We start from the raw sequence: 15,200 nt of genomic DNA, 5'->3' as shown, positions 1-15,200 counted from the left end.
TTCCGTTTTCTTTCCTGAAAGTCCATGGGGTGTCCATCTTGTTTATCCTGTGTGCCTCCCCACCCCAGGCCTCTCCCTGCCACAGATCTCCTGATGTCCCTGTTCCCTACTGTTGGTGCGCTTCCCTCTCCCCCTCTTGTCTTCTGCTCCCTTTATTATACGATACATGTGTTCGCTCTTACACGAGCCTCGACTTAGTATACATGCATACATACATACATACATACATACATACATACATACATATATATATATATATATATATATAAAAAATTATAAATTATATATAAATTATAATTATACATATTTATATATATAATTATACATATATATATATAATTATACATATATATATAACAATTAGTTTCACTCACGAGGATAAATCCCGACTGTTCAAGTGGTAAGAGTAGAACCTACTTGCATGCGCATACCACACACGTTATGACTTACATCATCATCTGAAGGCCCCAATTCTTCCTCTCCTTCACTACTGTCGCTCTTGTCGTCCAGAGATCCATAATCATCACGCTCACCTTCTTCCTCCACGTCACTCTGGTTAAACAATAAATTCACAAGTCGTTTCCCTTTCATCATAAGTCACATATTTTCAATTTCCAGTCTCTCAAACTTTTTGATTGGTATTCACATTTGTTTGTCTCGATCTACACGACCGGTCAAAAGTTTTAGAACACCTCAATTTTTCCAGTTTTTATTGAAATTTATGCAGTTTAATGTCTCAATGTACTCTGAAATTAAGCATCGAACAAATAAACAATTGGAGATAAAAAAATAAATCATAGAATCATTTTTTTTAACAAAATGTAATTTAATTTTTGACTCAGCAAAGTAGCCACCTTTTGCAGATATATCCTCCGAACACACTTGTGGCATTCTTCCTACAATGGAAATCAAATATTGTTCGGGAAGTTCTTCCCAATACTGTTGCAGAAGTTCCCACAAATGTGTTGCACTTGTAGGTTGCTTTGCTCTCACCCTTCTGTCCAGTTCATCCCAAACCAGCTTGATGGGGTTTAAGTCTGGAGACTGTGCTGGCCATTCCATGATTTGAAGCCTACCGTCTTGTTCTTTTCCTCGAAGGTAGTTTTGACATAGCCCGGAGGATTTAGGGTCATTATCTTGCTGAAGGATGAACCCCTGACCAACGAGGCGTATACCAGGGGGTATTGCATGGCACTGCAAAATGCTGTGGTAGCCCTTTTAATTCAGGGTGTCAGTCACTCGGTGCAAGTCGCCGACTCTGGATCCAGCAAAAGAGCCCCAGACCATCACGCTTCCTCCTACATGTTTGAAAGTTGGTGTCACACACTGAGGAACCATCCTTTAGCCTACTCGATGGTGTAAAAAAACCCTGCGTGATGACCCAAAGATTTCAAATTTTGATTCATCGGTCCATAAGACCTTCTTCCAGTCTTCATTAGTCCACTGGCAGTGCTTCATGGCCCAGGCAAGCCTCTTTTTCTTATTTTGCCATCTTAGCAATGGCTTCCTTACTGCCACTCGACCTGTCAAACCTGCAGCTCAAAGACTTCTCTTCACAGTTTTTTTTTTTTTTTTGGATACAAGATCGAGGCTCGTGAAAGAGCGAAACTGAGACTTGCTTACTTCGACCAGTGTTAAGCTGTGCTTGAAGCTGTTGTCCTGTGAGCCACCTATCACGCAAGCTGTTGACTCTCAGAAACTTGTCTTCTGATTCTGTTGTGGCTTTGGGTCTGCCAGACCTCTTCCTGTCAGAGTTTCCTCCAGTTTCCAATATACTACTTCCTGCAGTGAAATATTGTTCAAATAATGCTTCAGAGGGTGTAATAACAGTCTGTTCCAATACTGCTTTTATACAGACAGGGGGTTTGTAATCAAGTAATCAGCAGAGGTTGGGACACCTGTAGGAATTGTTTGCATCAACTTACAAGGCTTAATTTACTTACATTGCTGCAGAACAGCTGTAAGTTGTTAACCCATTACTTGTTCCCTGAAGAAGGCCTTTTTTAACAATATACAGTGCATTCAGAAAGTATTCAGATCCCTTCACTTTTTTCACATTTTGTTATGTTGCAGTCTTATGCTGAAATCGTTTAAATTCATTTTTTCCCTCATCAATCTACACTCAATACCCCATAATGACAAAGAGAAAACAGGATTATAGAAAATTTTGCAAATTTATTAAAAAGAAAAAACTGAAATATCACATTTACATAAGTATTCAGACCCTTTGCTATGACACTTGAAATTTAGCCCAGGTGCCTCCCATTTCTCTATCATCTTTGAGATGTTTCTACAGCTTGATTGGAGTCCACCCATGGTAAATTCAATTGATTGGACATGATTTGGAAAGGCACACACGTGTCTATATAAGGTCTCACAGCTGACAATGCATATCCGAGCAAAAACAAAGCCATGAGTTCGAAGGAACTGCCTGCAGAGCTCAGAGACAGGATTGTGTCGCTGCACAGATCTGAGGAAGCCTACAAAAAAAATTCTGCTGCATTGAAGGTTTTATCGGGGGCGGTGGGGGTCACATTTATCCAAACAAGATATTCTATCTTTGGATTTTGAATTAATTTTTGGAAATTTGTAGAATTTGTTTTTCACTTGGAGGTTGTGGGTTACGATGTGTAAATAAAGGTGTGAAAAGTCTATTTAATTCCAGGCTATAAGACAACAAAAGGAGAATATTTTTAAAGGGGGTGTAGACTTTCTATAGGCATTGTATATGAGATCTTTCTGACGCACTTTCTACCAGGAGGACCTGAACGTTCTTATGACCCAGGTCGATGCTGGGGTTCAGGAAGGTGTGGTGGTTTTTATTATTAAATCCATTTATCAAACTTGAGTATAGATAAAGTCAAGTAAAAGTAATTTTGTAGGCAGTTAAAAAAAAAACTGCATTCCACTGTCGGTAGGATGAGTCGTTGGGTCAATAATGAGAACCAGATGTGTTTTGCTTTTAAAGTGAATTTTGATTGGATTATTCTTTGCCCATTGGAAGTATGGGAATTGTATCCCGTGTGGATAAATCGATATTATAAAAGGAGCCGTGTCTGTCTGTCTGTTTGTTTGTTTGTCGTGTTATAACTTGAGAACGGATTAATGGATTTCAAAAAAATCAAACTACGGTGGATTCAGGTAACCCCCGTGAGTGTTTGTGATCCAAAATTAGTATTTTTTTCTTTTTTTTACGGGTACATGGACACGCCTGTCAAAACTGCAAATGCCAACACCAAATGTTGGTTATCCCTGCACGGAGAGCAGGATCTCCCAATAATCCTTTCCACCCCCCACCCCCCCCATCGAGTAGTGATTACAGCAAAGATTGGCATTTTTGTCAGCGAAGCGACGGGTCTTATATTCTAGTACACATTAAAGCTAGCTGGTGTTGAGTTTATTTATACAGAAGCCTTACCATACTGTTAATCTGATTGATTAAAATATGTATCGTGTAATTTGAATGAATAGATTAACTATTAAAATAACTTATATCATGTATTATGCCACATAATGGGCAGGCTTAAGAATGAACAAGGTTTTAATTCAAAAATCTAGTTAGCCTTCTGTCTCACGTCGGGCCGACAACCAGTCCGAGTCATCAAGGTCGGGCTCTGATGTCATGTAGTCTCCACAACAACACGTTTACAGTTAATTCCTGAGATCTCACCCCTCAAGGAATTTTGTTGTCTCGGTAACCGACTGGGGTCTTCTCATTGGCTGGGTTTCATCCAAGGGTCAGACGACGTGGCGCCACCAATGATTATCTCCTCAAGGTCTCTTGCCCCCCCCACCCCCCACCCCCTTTCCACCCTCCTGCCTCTGTACTTTCAAGTTCACCCACCACACTTCTTGGTGTGGAAAACACTACATAAGGGACTTGGTCACAAGGGATGTGAGAGAGATTCTGGCTAGGTTCTGTCATTTTCTGTACTTAATGTTCCTTTGATGTTTTTTGGTACTCCTGGTACTTCGGTACTTTTTGGTATGTTCTTTGTTTGTTAAAAGCCAGTTTCCAACTCCAAGCATAAAAACGCTTCCTTGTAAAACCACAGAGAGGACACTGAATTATTTCCACTTCAATTAATGCTGACCTAATATTGATTGAATTAAATCCTCGACAAGGAGCCCATTGGAAGGGGCCCAACACCCAAGATCCCAAGGATGCAAAAGAGCTTGAGCACCCAAATGACCCAAATTAACCAGAGGACCCAAAATACCCGTAGGACTCTGAAGACCCAAAAGAAGAGCAATTATGTCTCTTACATTGGAATTGTAGATGGTGGCTTGCAAACCGAGCCTCAAGGTCGGTGTACGGAAGCTGTTTTTTAAATTTTATTATTACAATAAATACACGGCGGAGGGAGGTGACATTCGCTGAACGTGACGTACAAAGTGCGCAGAGTACTTTGGCCCAGGTTCTATACCAATTCAACTCAGCTTGAATTTCTGGCGCTCGGTGAAAAGACTGTCAGCCAAAAATAGGGTCACATTGGAGGAGGTTGTGTGAACTATGCACAATGCACTGCTCATGTCTCCCACTTTTTGAATCCCGCGTGTCTCGGCTGTACTACCAACAACCTCGGAAACATGGGTTCATCACAAGCTCAAGCTGGTGAAGCCGAAGGTGTTCCTTCTCCTCCCAACCCTCACATGGACACTCGGAATCTAGAAGATCTTTGAAAGAGCCTCGATAATACCAGAAGCACATTTCCAAGCTGGCCTCCAAAGCCAGTCGCCGTCTGGGCATCCTCCGTCATGCAAGGTCCTCACCACATTCAAAGCTTTCATCCAGAGCTCAATGGAATACTGCTCTCCCCTCTGGGCTGGTGCTCCTGTCTCACACCTAGCTCAGCTTCACACGGTTGAAACCAAAGCATTCAGAATCATTGGTATCTCTCGCAATTAAGCTGATTCTGAGGGCCTCTCTCTCACCACAGGAAGGTTGGTGGTCATTCTTGTCTTCCACCGACTCCTCTCCGGCCTAGCTCCCCCAGCTCTGTCCCCCAAATATTCCTGCAGGACGCACAAGATCTGCCAGCAACCCTCTTATGGTTAAACTGACAAAATCAAACCTCTCTGCTCACCTTAACTCCTTCATGCCTCTTTTCTCCCACCTCTGGAACAAACTCCCTCACTCTCTTCAATCCCACTCTCCCTCCAGGTCATTAAAACAGCTGTTCATCACCATCTCTTATCTTTCCCCATCCAAAACCTTGAGCTTTTCTACCCCCGTTAAAACACCCCAAACCCGCCTCTTTCAATCCCCAACTTTTTTCTGGAAATTCCGCGTAGTGTTAATTTGCTTTATACCGTGTACCCCTCCCTCCTCCACAGCCCTCCCCCTTCCACAGATCTACCGACGTCCCTGTTCTCTTCTGTTGTTGTGCTTTTGTGCTTCCCTCTCTCTTTCTCTCTTGTCTCCCGCTCCCTTCATTGTATGTTTTATGTGTCTGTGCATGTTTTCATGTTCAATGTGTCAGCTCTTACACGAGCCTCGATTCTGTATACAAAAAAGTAAAATATAAAAGGAGCAAGAAATTGATTCATGTTCATCTTTCATGTTCATCTTCATGATTGTCCCATGTACCCCACACCAGCCCCCTCTCTTCCACAGATCTGTGGATGTCCCTGTTCCCTACTGTTGTGCTTCCCTCTCTCACCCCTTTTGTCACCTGCTCCCTTTATTATATGTTCTGTGTGTCAGCTCATTAGGCCTGATCTTAAAGCCAAAGTGCATGTATATTAGTTTGACCATGGATTTTGGTCTTGGAGCCAAAGTTTACATGCCTAGCTTTTGTTCCAATGTTTGGTTTTGTTAACCGTCTTATCTAAAAAGCATTCATCAAAAGAGATTGTTAGCAGGGAAAAAATATATATACCATGGATTGGTTACTGGTACCTTCCCAAAAAGTGAGTTGGTATTGCCCAAAAAGGCTTCTCAAACCAATGTAGGCTGAATAATACTGCAGGTAGCTGATGACAGTTGCGTTTCAGAATGAAATCCACGCTCAACCTTTTGATTTGAGTGAAACAGGGCAGTTTAGCACAAATTGTTTGGACCACAGCTTATTGATTGACTCCCAATGAAAAGTTAGTCAGAATGTTTGTCTTTAAAATAACAGAATTTGTATACCTCCTCTTCTTCATCCTCATGATCCTCGTCGTCACGTTTCCTCTTGCTCGGTTTCAACCAGGCTGCATTTTCATCACTGTAGCCTTTAAGATCTTTCTTAAAACTCCATTCTCCTTCTCCTGCAGATGTCAAAAAAGAGTCACAATCATTTCCTCGAACATTAGTTATTGAAGGTCCCAAATCCTCGTTTTGGTCTTCTCAAATTCTAGCACTAAACCACGATTCCCTTGCTTACCCTCCCAAAATTCAAAATAAAAATAGAAGCATGTATGAAGCATGCATGTACAGCTTTGGTCGGAAGAAAGGAGAAGCCCATCCTTTTAAGGCAAGTTTCAAATGACAAACCTAACTCAATATATTCTTCGAGCCACGATGTATTTGCCGACAGTGGCTTAGTGTCTAACACAGAGTTGTTTTTTGTAATAAACGTAATTGTCCATCTTCAAAAAGCATCATTTATCCAACAAAAATGGCAAACCCTAAGTTGAGTCATGCAGGGGGAGGTGATTGGATGCTGAGTTGTTGAGAGGGGGTGGGGTGTGGGGTGTGGGCGGGCATGGCTGGGGGCATGGGCAAGATCAAAAAAGGCAGGAGAAGGTGGGAGTTGAGAGGAGATGGTGAACCCACGAGTCGACATTTATTGAAAGACGGTTTCTGTTTCAGGATCCTAAAAAATGGAAATGCAGGCACACATGTTGGAGCTGGGGTGAAAAGTAAGGTTAATGAATGCTTTCTGAAGGCTCCGCTGTACCTGTAGGATGGGTTTTTTAAACGGGCTTCCATCCAGAGATAGCGCGAGCATGGTGTGAGAAATGGGAAGGGGTCAGAGGAGGAAGGGGATGAATGGACGAACAGCAAAAAATTTACCAGAGCTTGTGCAAGGAGACTCAACATGACTACGATCTCATATACACCAGTATACAAGTGGCAGAAGATAGAAGGGAAACGATGACCCAATGAAGGGATAAGAAGTTGTTTTTGAGTAAATAAATGAGCAGAACCGACGAGAATGGATTGAAGAAGGAAGAAGAAAGATTAAAGACAGACATGTGAAAAACTCCTTCAACTTTTACTACACTTTGCAACAGCCAAAATTCAAGCCATGACTGCCTTTCTGGTACAGTGCCACGAAAAGGGAAGGGGGGGGGGGGGCAATGCTTCTGGGATTCAAAATCAGATATGCCTCCAACATTAAGTTGCGAATGTTAAAGATTCCCTGCCATATTTCAAAAATAGTCAACCACTGTGCACCAATACCCTGGAAAGGTTCCCTGCTGGGGATTATTTTACAATAAACAGCATATACCTGCAGGTAGGTAAGTTGTCATCATGTCACAGGCCAACATGCCCAATGGGCTTTTAGCTGTGCCTTGAACTTATTCAAACACATTTTCTGAAATAAAAAAAATAAAAATAAAAACCACCACCACCAAATACACTCACCATCTTCATCCTCATCTTCATCCTCATCCTCATCTTCATCTTCATCTTCATCTTCATCCTTGGCTGAATTTCCAATGCTCACACCAACACCTTGTCCTGAATGAGTGTGTTTTGCTTGCTGCTTCTTAGCCCTCTTGCCTGCCCTGTCATGGTGTTCGTATAATGGAGGCATTACCTTCAACAGACTGACAGACAACCTAAACATCTACTCACACAGGGTAGTTTTTCATGAAGCAATGTTTTGGGTAAAAAATAAAACAAAGTCAAAATTTGGAATCAAACCAGTGACAAATGAAGCCTCGTGGAGGAATCTGTGCATATGTTATACGCAGGACAAGGTACAAGTAAATATCAACATGCTTTGATATGAATTTCAAAGATATTAGGAATGTGGCTCTGCAATCAAATGCTAAAAGATTGAGTTGTGAGCAACTGCAAGGGAAAATTCAATCTTAACGGACTCTTGGGTCAAGCATGCATTGCTCTTGGTGAGCAGCAAAACAAACCCGTGGATGCACGGTTACAGCAGGAATTTGGAACTTGGCGAGGTTACCTTTGACCATTGGATTCTGGACCCAACTATAAACTGCCTCCCTGGTGCTTCACGTGGGGCATTGCATCAATAAGTGCAAAGCCCACTGGGTAGGATGTTAAGGCAGCTATCCCGTCTGCTTGACTCCGATGAATTTCCAGGATAATTGGCCACCAAAGATGGCACAATGAGAGGATACCACATCCTGACTTTCTTCGCCAATTATATTCCGTTTTCAAAATGCAGCGAAAGATTCCAGAACTTCCACTCCTTTGCTCTTTTTTTTTAACCTAAATAATTTTCAGAGAAGCCACCAGTGTTCGTATGCCGTCGGGTTAATAAAAAAAACAAGTTAGTAATGCCAAGCTGAAGGAAGCATTACCTGCGTCGTCCATGAGCCGACAATGGACCTCGACTTGCAATATCTGTGAAGGGCGCACACACAGTACCATCGCAACGGCTTCATATCAGCATTGTCACGATGCCAAAATAAAAGTAAATACAGAAAAATGAAATGCTGAAAATAAACACACATTGAAACACGGGACTGTCCATTCATCGACATGGAATTCCCAGTTTTATACAATTAGTAGAAAAATGTTGCGATTGTTCTTGGTTGTAGTAAGGGCATTTTATGAGATATTTCACAAATCTGTTAACTAAACTGTTACCAAAAAATTTCTTCACCAATATGTTTGTAAAGGTGTGCAATAACATGTGTTAAAATGTTGAAGTTCAACTCCCGTGGGAAACCCAGAAAAAAAGCTGTTGAATTCGGGTACCGAAAAATTATTTTCGAGAATTTTTTTTTTTTTTTTAAATCGGCCCTTAAGTAACTTATGAGGGGTCAAATAAGGGTTTTTCATGATTCTGAGTTGATTGTTAACATTTATATTTTCACTTTTACATTTACACACAAAGTAGCTTTTATTTCACATACATATATAATACTCAAGAGTTATTTCTCATTCACAATGTCAGAAGTTTCAACAGTCATTGTCTATGTCTTCTTCAGACTCAACAACATCATGACTGCAGTTTCTGCATGTAATGCCATTACAGACTCCACAGGCCGAGATGCACGTGACCCCATTCTTCTTGCAGCTGCATCGCCGGTTGCTGCAATCTCCATGACAATTACAGCTCGTGAACTGCAATAGCTCCTCAGGAGCCGTGGGGTCCAGTGTTGGAACTGGCTCATACCCGTGCACACCTATTGTCCATCCATAGTCACTGGGGTTCAGAGACATGCTCTGTAGAAGGATCCAGTCCCGGGTCTGCAGGTAGGCACGGAGTGAATGTTGTGCACCCACCCCGCTGCCCAGAGTGTGTCACCTGGAGTGAGGAGTGGCTGATCATGAGCCAGGGAGGAGGAAAGCTCAGCGAGGGGGAGAAACATGATCGCGTTCGTTCCTATCTGTTTCCTGTTCGTAAATGGAATAATCTTTACTTCAGTTCCTCTCAGGATCTTAGCTTTGTCGAGTGCCTTCAACTTCACCCGGGGGAAAGCTGCTGTTGTCTGTGGATCTGGCAAAGGTGGTGCCGGAGAGGTGACTTCGATCCAACCCATTGAGTGAAAGGGAGTGTTTCCGTGAATAGAGACAATGTTTAAATCTATATTGTCTCCAACAAACTGAGTGACTGCATTGTTTGTTTCCCCAACCTCCATAAAGACCACCTGATCATTACTTGACAATTCACTTTCACTGGCTGGCACTTTGGCTGTCATCACTGATTGATCCTCAAGCGCAGCATCAACCGCAACCTCATCATTGATCTGTTCATCGGTTTCCTCCACAATGGTGTCAAGAGTGCCAGAAGTATCTGGAACATCATCTCCACTCCTACTATTAAGGAAGCAGTATTTGTAGTTTTGTGTCTCCGTGTAAGACTCAGTGTATCCCAGCCGGTGGAACTTGTTGAGCATCCATTTTGACCCAAATCTATGATCAAGTTGTATGGCAAGCCCCATTTGGTGTGGCAATACTCCAGACCGAGGTCGACAGGCCTTAATAAAATTCTGCCCCCAAACGGCAACTCTTTCGTCTGTCTTGACAATCGGTCTCAAGAACATCTGAAGGCTTGCAGGAACAAGTGTCAGCTGACTATCGATGTCAGTCATACTGTGTGTGGTGGGGTATGACTTTGGACCTAAATCAATCAAGGCAATATCATTGGATATGGACTTGAGTGCCGTCTTTATGATCTGAGTCTTCTCATCTCCATGGTCAAGATTAGCATGATGCTCTCGCAGAATATTGTCGGTGCCATCTTTGAGACAGAGTACATCTGCCCTTCTTTCCTGTGTTGTGAAATACAAGGTGTCTTCGTATTTCTCTAGAAGTTTTATCTTTAGCCAATGCTTTGAATAAGAAAGGCTCTTCTCTGGTGACTGATCAAACTCCTGCAGCTTTTCATGGACTTGGTCCATGTTCATTACCCCATGCTCTAATTCTGAGTCTAACCATTCGCAGAATTCAATAAAAACTGCCTCTCGCTCCTCATCAATACTCCGCTGTCCTCTCTTCCTTTTTCCTTCCTCATCAGTCTTGGACAAACTGTCACCTCTCGCAAACATAAGTTTGCATCGCAAATGGTACAGTGTTTCTTCTGCTACCAAGTCGTTGATCCCTTCCAGGCGTCCAGTGACTTCAGTGCCCCAGTCATCCCCGCGACTCCGTGCTGTCTTCAGCAAGCTTGCCTTCAGTGTATCTGCAGTCAAATTATCTGGCACTCTGTATTTCTTTCTAGCTTGTGCTGGATTATTTTTGTAGAGCTGGGCTGGTTGGTTGCAAAGAATGCATACATCCTTATACAGGATGTCAACTGACTGTGATCTTCTAGAACTGCAGCCAGTTGATGAACTGAACTCACAAGTAGTGCGTCTTCTCTTCAACTTTGATGACTCTTTCTCTGCCTTTGATGCTTGAGCTGACTTCTTGGTGGTTGCAACAAAGTTGTTGTACAGATCATTTTTACACTTCTGGTGGTACCTCAGTTTTCCTTCCTTTTGAGCCTCCTTCATACGTTCCACAACAGTAACATTTTCGACAGTTTCTGCTTGTTTCAATAAAGTTGAGTATCCCTTTGGAGTTGCCTGTATGAGCCTTTCAGCTGGTGTATCCGAGCGTGCACAGATGAAGCAATTGAGCACAGGTGGAGTAACGTCTTCATCCATATTGCTAGACTCCATGTCCTGCAAAGTAGAAAATGAGATATATTTAGAAATTATTTTTCCACAAAGGAGTGTCTGTGGTGAAATATAAATGTTAACAATCAACTCAGAATCATGGAAAACCCTTATTTGACCCCTCATAAGTTACTTAAGGGCCGATTTAAAAAAATAAAAATTCTCGAAAATAATTTTTCGGTACCCGAATTCAACAGCTTTTTTTCTGGGTTTCCCACGGGAGTTGACCTTCAACATTTTAACACATGTTATTACACACCTTTACAAACATATTGGTGAAGAAATTTTTTGGTAACAATTTAGTTAACAGATTTTCATATGTTTCCCTTACTATTGTTAGTACAGCTGACTTGACTGCAATCAATCAGTGCAAACTGTCTCACAAGATGGTGCATACGTACCGCACTTACCTCGAGCTTCGATTCATGACCAAACTACAAACTTTGGCACTGATGCTTCACAGGTAACGCATCACACTATAAAATGTGTCGCCCTTCAAACTGACTTTAAGTTGGTGATGATGGAAGCTGTATCGTCTTAGTATCTACCACTCTGATCACTGATAGAAGAAGAACCATCTTTAGAGGCCATTTTTCCCCGCAGACCAGGAGTTGGCCTTTTCGGGCACCGTGGTCCCCTTTTTGAAGCAATGTTTTATGGCCGGATGCCCTTCCTGCCGCCTGTCGCCTTTTGCCACACACAGGGAATTACCATTGAACTGGTACTCCATAGTATCCAAGTAATCCATATCTATCTATAATTCCATTAATCTCTGTATGTGTGTTTGTATGTTTGTCTGTGACCGCTGTTTCTCGACAACCACGGGTCCGATATACTTTAAACTTGCCAGGTATATTGCTGGGGACCCGAGGATGTGCCTTTTCAAGGTTTCATATTAATCGGACAAGTACTTACCGAGCTATGTCCAAAAAACGATTCAACCAATCAGAGAGCAGCGAGTTATCGCGTGTGCCGAACGTGGCGAACAGACTCTGCCTCGGACGGCACATTTGAGAGCGTATTCATTTATTTCACGTTGGCAAACTATGTTGGCGTTAAACTATGTTTTAAAACTAATTAGCGATTCTTTCGCTTTCCTGCGCGTTTGTGCACGCTATGGCGATTTCTTTACCAAACTCCGCAAGCCGTTCGCTTTGGACCAAACCATTTCATGTAAATAGAGGGGGGGGGGGGGGGGGGGTTCTGTGGTCGTTGCGAATGGACCAAACCATTTCATGTAAATAGAGGGGGGGGATTGTCACTGTACTCGCAAGCCGTTCGCCGTTCGCTTTGGCGTTGCGAATGGACCAAAACATTTCATGGACCAAACCATTTCATGTAAATAGAGGGGGGGGGGATTGTCACCGTACTCGCACCCACGTACCCACGTACCCACGTACGGGCATTGCACCCACGTACGGGCATGCCCTAGTATTAACAATTGGCTCACCTGTCATGTATATTGATGGAGCAAGGTCACGGGTAACAAACCATCTTTGACCAATGGCCTGATGATCTCTAACCTCAATTTACTCATTATATACAAGGGGAGTTTAACAAAGTTCCCAAGACACCCACTTTAATCCATGGCATGCCAAAAAGTTACGACAAATCTCGTTGGGAGAACATTTTGACCACCCCAGGTATGCAATGACCCTTCTCATACAGGTATACTGTTTGCATTCATGCTGGCTATCGCCAAAATTACCTGCCTAGTTATTATTAGTTTCAGCAACGCAGTCTGAGGTCCTGAGCAGGACTTCTTCTTCTTTAACGGCCACACTTGTTACCACGTTCTTGTCCAAGTCTTTCACGAACCGGCTGGCCAGGCCTGACGTTCGACCAAGTAGTTTGAGCAGGAATTAGATGAAGAAACGCTTCACACAAGAGAGGACACCCATAGTGACGGTGTAGTTCAGGGTTGAATACGTCACTATGGAAATACGAGTGGAACCAAATGCATAAATAAAGTGAAAATTCATTTATCAAGTGATTACCTGGGAGAAAGGACCGAAGGAGCTCTTTCTCTGCACCCGGTTGTTTTTTGGTTCTTCTTCCTGGTCCTCGTTGTTTCCCGATCTCGAGGTGCCTCCCCATGCCGACTCCAAGCGAAAGCTGGTGAGGTCAGAAACTATCTCTGGATGGAGCTGTGGAAACGCTTCTTGCCCGAGGAACGATCAGTAAGTAACTTAGACAAGGCCACGCTGAATCTCACACTGTCCAGATACCACACCACCACGTGCAGAGTATACGTCAGACTTTCTGGAGATACACTTACCCTGAAGGCGTCTCACGTACAAAATGCGAAATGTATCGCAAACATATCTGCCCTAAGGACGTCTTTACTATTCGAAGTCATCGTAAGTAATGCGGGGTGAGGAAGAACCTGTAATGTGTGAAAGATCCCGTGTACAATAATAAATACAATGTACATACATCGGTTAGGAGAGGATGTTGGTTTATAATACGTTCGTTGATAATGCAATGGAGTATATCAGGACATGTTCCCTTTGGTGTCAGGCTGTCTGACAGATCTGGCGTGTGTTCCGTTAACAAGCGGCTTGCTATCGCTTCCCAAGCGGCTTGCTTGATTCAAAACGTTCATACAAGCGCTCCAACGGAACAAAGTGCTCGGCACCGCTTAACAACATGGCGGCCTCAATTAGAGACATATGTAATGCTATTATGGTTTTCGAACAAATACGCTTGGTGTTGCCCTAGCGATTAAGGCTTAAGATCTTAGGGTCTTGCTTTCGTAACCATGTCGTGCTGCTGAGTTAACATGAAGCTGGGAATCATTGAAAGATCTTTCTCAGCTCTAAAACATAAAGGAATTATTCAACTCTACAAGACAACAAGATTAACAAGTCAAGTGAATCCACTTGGATTCCGCCCAGGTTGGCACATGGAAATTATTATTCATATGGTACTTTCCATGGTGAAGTAGTTCGCAGCAGAACCGGCAGCATAAATATAGATTTGATGACGTCATGTTTACACATCTGAGCGCCAGAAACTGTCTACACATCTGAGCGACAGAAACTAGCTTCACTTTTGAGCCACGGAAATGAGCGACAGAAAATTCCCAGGCAAACGCTATAACGCACCAGGTTTACAACCTGTGCGTTAATAATTGTGAGGCCGAGACTGGAATAGAATACTGCAACTCTGTATGGCAGCCCAGATACAAGAAAGACGAGTACCGTACCTGATGGAGAAAGTACAACAAAGAGCTGCCAGACTATTAAATACTAATACCTAGCATACTACTGCACTGTACTGTTTTGTCATTTGTGTGCCATGCATATTATGTATGATTTATAATACATAATGTGTTAGTGAAGCGCGATGCTGCGCGCGCTAATGCTTACGCAAGGAGCAAGCGGACAACGCGGTTCATAAAAGAGTCTTTATTGAAAGCACTCAAACTGCAGCACTAAGCTGCTCAGGGCTGCGCGCCCCGTGTATATCGTGAGGCCACGCCTCTCTCCCTGGCGTAGCCCATCCCCACTTGGTGTGCGGGGTGATGTCACCACGTCAGTGCTTTCGTGTCCGCCACACGCGCCCCCCCAGAATCCCCGCGCACCTGAAGGGTCAGTTTGCGGGGCAAACGGATGACCCGGCCGAAGCGCCCCCTGGCGACTGGCGGCGTCTGGGATGCAGGGATGCCATCTGGGATGCCTCCGGCTGCAGGACCGGGGGGCGGCGTGGCGGCGGGGCTGGGCGGTGCCGGGGGTCCGCCCGCAGGGGGGCGGCCCCGACGCGGGGGTCGGGCCACTGGCGGTGGATGGTCCACGTCGAGGTGGGCCGGCTTGAGGCGGTCTACAGAAACGCGGTCAGGAGTACCGCCGATGTCCAGGGTGAAGTGCTTCGCCCCGGTCTCCAGCACGCGGAAAGGC

General features: G+C 43.6%; 1 protein-coding gene across 2 annotated transcripts; it reads right to left on the bottom strand.

Moving 5' to 3' along the window:
* Positions 1–378: 378 nt before the first annotated feature.
* Positions 379–14,618, bottom strand: LOC144889457 (uncharacterized). Of its 2 annotated transcripts, XM_078769682.1 has the most exons (5): positions 13,299–14,594; positions 8,494–8,536; positions 7,580–7,722; positions 6,137–6,255; positions 379–552 (listed from the first exon to the last, which is right to left on the bottom strand). In XM_078769682.1, the coding sequence occupies exons 1-5, from the start codon at positions 13,396–13,398 to the stop codon at positions 394–396; spliced, it is 564 nt and encodes a 187-aa protein (XP_078625808.1). In that variant the 5' UTR covers positions 13,399–14,594; the 3' UTR covers positions 379–393. The 2 variants fall into 2 exon arrangements, with proteins under 2 accessions (XP_078625808.1, XP_078625807.1); XM_078769681.1 differs by lacking the exons at positions 379–552; positions 6,137–6,255; positions 7,580–7,722; positions 8,494–8,536 and adding an exon at positions 8,545–11,307 and having other exon boundaries at positions 13,299–14,618.
* Positions 14,619–15,200: the final 582 nt, after the last annotated feature.

This window comes from Myxine glutinosa, unplaced genomic scaffold, assembly GCF_964187855.1.
Source record: "Myxine glutinosa unplaced genomic scaffold, kmMyxGlut1.1 SCAFFOLD_4003, whole genome shotgun sequence".
NCBI classification, from domain to species: Eukaryota; Metazoa; Chordata; class Myxini; order Myxiniformes; family Myxinidae; genus Myxine; species Myxine glutinosa.
Note: the sequence above shows the minus strand (reverse complement) of the source record. Positions and strands in the feature narration are given on the sequence as shown.

What these genes read in the sequence shown, in the direction of transcription:
- LOC144889457 (XM_078769681.1), bottom strand. Translation starts at nt 11,304, where the DNA reads ATGGAGTCTAGCAATATGGATGAAGACGTTACTCCACCTGTGCTCAAT.